Source organism: Primulina huaijiensis, chromosome 3 (assembly GCF_012295235.1).
Source record: "Primulina huaijiensis isolate GDHJ02 chromosome 3, ASM1229523v2, whole genome shotgun sequence".
NCBI lineage: Eukaryota > Viridiplantae > Streptophyta > Magnoliopsida > Lamiales > Gesneriaceae > Primulina > Primulina huaijiensis.
The window spans coordinates 18,694,403-18,699,069 of record NC_133308.1 but is presented as its reverse complement, the minus strand read 5'-3'; the positions used below and the strand labels follow the sequence as shown (position 1 = coordinate 18,699,069).

Below are 4,667 nucleotides of genomic sequence, written 5' to 3'. Positions count from 1 at the left end.
TCGACAATTTGTCTCTTTTTAGTACTGCAGTATTTTTACCTGTTTGCTGATGGCTACTATTTTATAAATGTAAATTTTCAGCAGTATCGCATGCATGCATTTAGATACAATTTTTGAATATTACTTTCAAAAAAAAATAGTAGCATTTTAAGTAGTGGACATTTCAAAACTGATAAAATTCAGAGAATGTTTGTAGATTTGGGCTGACTGATCGATTGATCATATAAACTGCTATCGGTTGGCTCTAGCAGTTGTCATTTGATCAATTTAGCTCTAGGTAACCTTTTTACCTATGAATAATGCACTACATTTTGGCTAGGCAGTCGGTCTGGCTCTGATTAATTTTGAAAATATTTGCTCGTGAGTATTCAATTTTCTTCTTGAATTCAGTTTAGTTAGACTTTGTATTTATCCATTTGATCAACAGCCTTATCAAATCACAAAAACATAAATATTATATCAATTTTCTAAATGATTGCTGCTATAGAAGAGTGCGGATATTGTAGTATAAACATGGTGCGTGAAAACACCGTCTTTGTCGCTAAAAGCGGTGCAGGATGAACTCATCGTTTTATGCTCCTACATTAACTCTATTGCACCGATATTCAAGAGTGTGGAAGTTGTATCCTTACGATGCCTACACACAGGCTTCGTATATATATAATGCAATTTATTAGAGGGATCTCATTCCCCTGATAAATGCATGTTTGAATTTTCATTTGTTATGGGTCGAGATCAAAGTGAGATTTAATTGTCTATTTTTTTTTTAATGATTGTGTATGTTAAAACATGTTTATAATGTTCGGGTTTCAATTACAATTACCGGTAAATGTAATATTCAGTTAGTATGTTGGGTACAATAATTATCTCAGGTAGAAAAATCGAAACGTAGTGCTTGAGCCAGAAATATGACTCTGCTTGGGCTAAAATTTTAAACCATTGGATCACACGGGCTAAAGCCCGGGTATATATATATGTCGGTCCGCCCCTGTTATACAGTTTAAAAGATTTGAACTGCACTATTACCACCAATAATAGCTATTTGTAAAACGACAAACACTCAATTCTACACAATTGATATCAGAGTTAATGTCACATGTTCGATTCTCATTGATCATAAGAAGTGTAATAATTATTGGGAGAGAGATTATTGAGTGTAATAATTGTTATTATTAGATAGAACAATCGGAATATGATACTTCAACTGTTGTACAGTTTAAAAGATTTTGAGATACACCATCACTGTCAATTATAATTTTTGGTAAAAGTGTAGTTGCCCCTATTCCTCCTCTTGCCAGCACCACCATTGTTGTCCTTCCTCTTCCTGCCCCCACCACTGCTGCCCCTCCTCCTGCCTCTACTAGCGGCGGACTGTGGATTTCAAATTGCGGTATATACCTTATTTGTCGGTGTGAGTCTTGGCGCGTAGAAGATTTTTTTAAAAAAAAACATAGAATATACAAAATTATAATATTTAGATGGTGAATTTCTTTTGAATAATCATATAATATAGAGTGATTAAATTACGTGTGTATACATTAGACTTCATGAAAAATGAAGGGTTTTAATTATGTGAAGATTCGTACATTACGTGTATAATATACAATGGTTTATTCATAACATCTTCCGTGACCTTCACTGCCTGTTCTGAGTTAATATTGTGATTACCAGTAGTTTTTACTTTTTGCTTTTTACACATAAGCCAATCATTGAAACTTGATAAAATATGTTATTACGTGATATGATTTTAGCGTGAATGATTAAGTCTGTTTAATTTACTTTATTGACCAAAATACCTCTCTATTATATGCTTAAAATCCAACTACCATGAATTGGGCACACAACATGAACCAGTGAAATATCCTTACCAAAATCAATTCTCTCCTGCTTTAATCGCACCAAGGCTTAGCATCCAAAGAGAAATGTTAGAATCAACCACCAACAAACCCAGAAGAGAAACAGATCACACCATTCTAAAGGTCCCAAATCCATTTACATTGCCTTAATTTCTAAAGGTTTAGCATATGCATTCATGATGGAGATGCAACTTTCATACGAGGTGAATATATTATAGCCACACAAGTATCAGAAAAATAAAATTATGAGTATGGATATAAAATGGGTTTTAATTTCTTTATATATATATGTATGTATGTATATATAATTGCTTCCAAAGAAAGAAAGAAAGAAGAAAGAATATGGGCGGGAAAGTAACTTTACACTTTGCTCATCCTAAAAAAAAATTACCTCCTCCACAAATATTCAGAGTGTAAATGGACTTAGAGGCTGGTAAACTATGGGAATACTGGACATTGTGATGTTTCCCATGAGCACATATGGTGCCACAGAATCCTCTTCCATCACAGGATCAACCTGCAGCACCTTCTCCGGCACGATTTTGTTCCTGTCAACCTTGGCCAACACCTCGTAATGCATAGTTACAGTCTCAGGCTTTGTTCTCCAATCTGGGTAACCCTCGAGGAAAAATTCTTCACCTTCTCTTATCTTCTTCTCGACCTTGAAACCTATCTTTATGAAAGTTTGAGCTGACACATCTGCCTTCAAAAGCTTAAAAGAACCCTCCTTATTCGCACTAGGACCGAGCAAAGAGGAAAGCAGTGTCTCAAAGCCGAGTAACTTGGAATTCGAGCCATTGATAGATGTGATGGGCCAAAATTTACTTGAAAAGTCTGTTGCAAGAAGAGCCTTTGGTTCTCCTGGTAGATCAATGGCTGGTGGGGTATTGATGTCCATGGATTTTCTTTTTGCTGCAGAGGATAGCTCGACTAGATCAGGTGCAAGACGCTTGAGTTTAAGCTTTGAAGAGGATGATGATGATGATGCAGGGGATGTAAGTGATGTGGGGCCAACAATTCTAAGGGAAACAAGAGGACCATTGTGGGAACGTGCCGCATGTAGTAGATTTTCCGCCATACTTAAAAGACCAGAAGCAAAACCATTATCAGTTCTATTTAAGGGCAGTGGAAGCTCCACTGCATGATGCAAGCTAACAGATCTGGCACCCTTGATGATGACCACGGCACCATCTGCTAAGATCACTTTCTTCAACACACCAGCATCCACATCATGCTGCATGATGTTTTATGCCAAAAGATCAATCAATACAGAAGTATCAAGAGAAAACAAGCATCAAATTGCTAGTTCCATTTGCACATATACATGTGATAACACTCCATTTCCGCCTTAATATCCATGTTTGAATTGTTACAAAGATCATTTACTATTTCATGATAAAACAAATTAACTTTCAACAACCATCAACAAATTTTATTCCTCATCCAAAAGATTTGGTTGTACTGTTGACTCGGTTACCATCCTCTGTCCTTTTCCAGAATATAATCCAAGCCTTAGTCTTAACCTATTTGAGGTGGCTAACACATGTTCAAGAATCAACAGCATACAATACACATCCGATAGGTTTTTTTTAAGGTCGAACAATCAAAATTTGAAGAAGCATACAACATAATACCGAACTAAATTATTCATATCAATCACGGATGAAAAACACGAACTTACAGGCAAAGAAATCCTCATGTCGTTTGCATCCTGAATCCACAGCTCCATTGGACCGGCCAACTGAAAGGGGGAAAGTACAGGCATCTGATAATCTAATTGCCTCCTGTCTACTAATCCGCTTTCATCACCCGGCATAATCGGATGTTCCGATCTGAAAATTGGCAAATCGACGTATTCCCAACTATTCACGTCCTCCACAAGCTTAAAGGGCATGGCTTTATGACCAATCTGAACAATGAAGTCGTACACTACAGACTTCCCCACCTGAGCGTCACTCGAATCGAAACCAGAAATCTTGAAATCATCGGATTGAAACCCTAATCCCTTCACAGTTATATCCTTCAAATCCTACGTCAACCAAGAAAACATAACATTAAAAATATAAAGATCAAAAAGAAAATCAATGTTACTCAACATTACTCTAACAGTAAAAAGACGAAAGCTTTGCTCCAAAATATGCAAAATATATATATATACCATGTTGAACAAGAATTTAATAAAAAAATACCTTAATGGCTTCAGGTAACGAACGCTCGAAACCTTGTGCGGCAACCGAAGCGGTTGATGGCGGGACATTAGTTGAGATCAAAACCAAACAAAACACCGCAGAAAAATACGCCGATCGGAACCGCAAATCCATTGAAGTTAACAGAATCAACAGAATTATAGAATCGAATCAAACAATAGGTAAATGGTAATTGTTTGAACCCAGCAGAAAAATTGATTTTAAAAAATAATAAAGCAGATAAAGGATACTTCAGAACACTGAGGTGATTACGTGGACGAGATGGACCAATAGGAATTGAGAGAATGATGCGACTGTTAGATTTGATTGGAGAGAAGTAAATATGACCGTAACTTTAGGGTCCGACGGGGTTTCAAGTATAAACTGGGCTGGCTGTTCGGGTTTGGATATTGGATATTCAAACGGGTCAGTTATTTTATTAAAAAAATATCCAGTTCGAGTATATATTTGAACTAGAATTTTCTTTTTGCAGATGGATACGGATACACATATTTTTTTATGTTTCAGATTTTATGTAATTAATAATTAATAGTTANTTATCGATGTTATTTTTTTAAAACAATAAGGAAATTTTGGATACCCGACATTTTCGGGTTGTGTTCGG

General features: G+C 36.0%; 1 protein-coding gene across 1 annotated transcript; it reads right to left on the bottom strand.

The window, feature by feature from the left end:
- Positions 1–2,087: 2,087 nt before the first annotated feature.
- Positions 2,088–4,280, bottom strand: LOC140973579 (protein TUNICAMYCIN INDUCED 1-like). Its single transcript, XM_073436496.1, has 3 exons — positions 4,046–4,280; positions 3,538–3,885; positions 2,088–3,090 (listed from the first exon to the last, which is right to left on the bottom strand). The coding sequence occupies exons 1-3, from the start codon at positions 4,175–4,177 to the stop codon at positions 2,263–2,265; spliced, it is 1,308 nt and encodes a 435-aa protein (XP_073292597.1). The 5' UTR covers positions 4,178–4,280; the 3' UTR covers positions 2,088–2,262.
- Between the last annotated feature and the right edge of the window lie 387 nt (positions 4,281–4,667).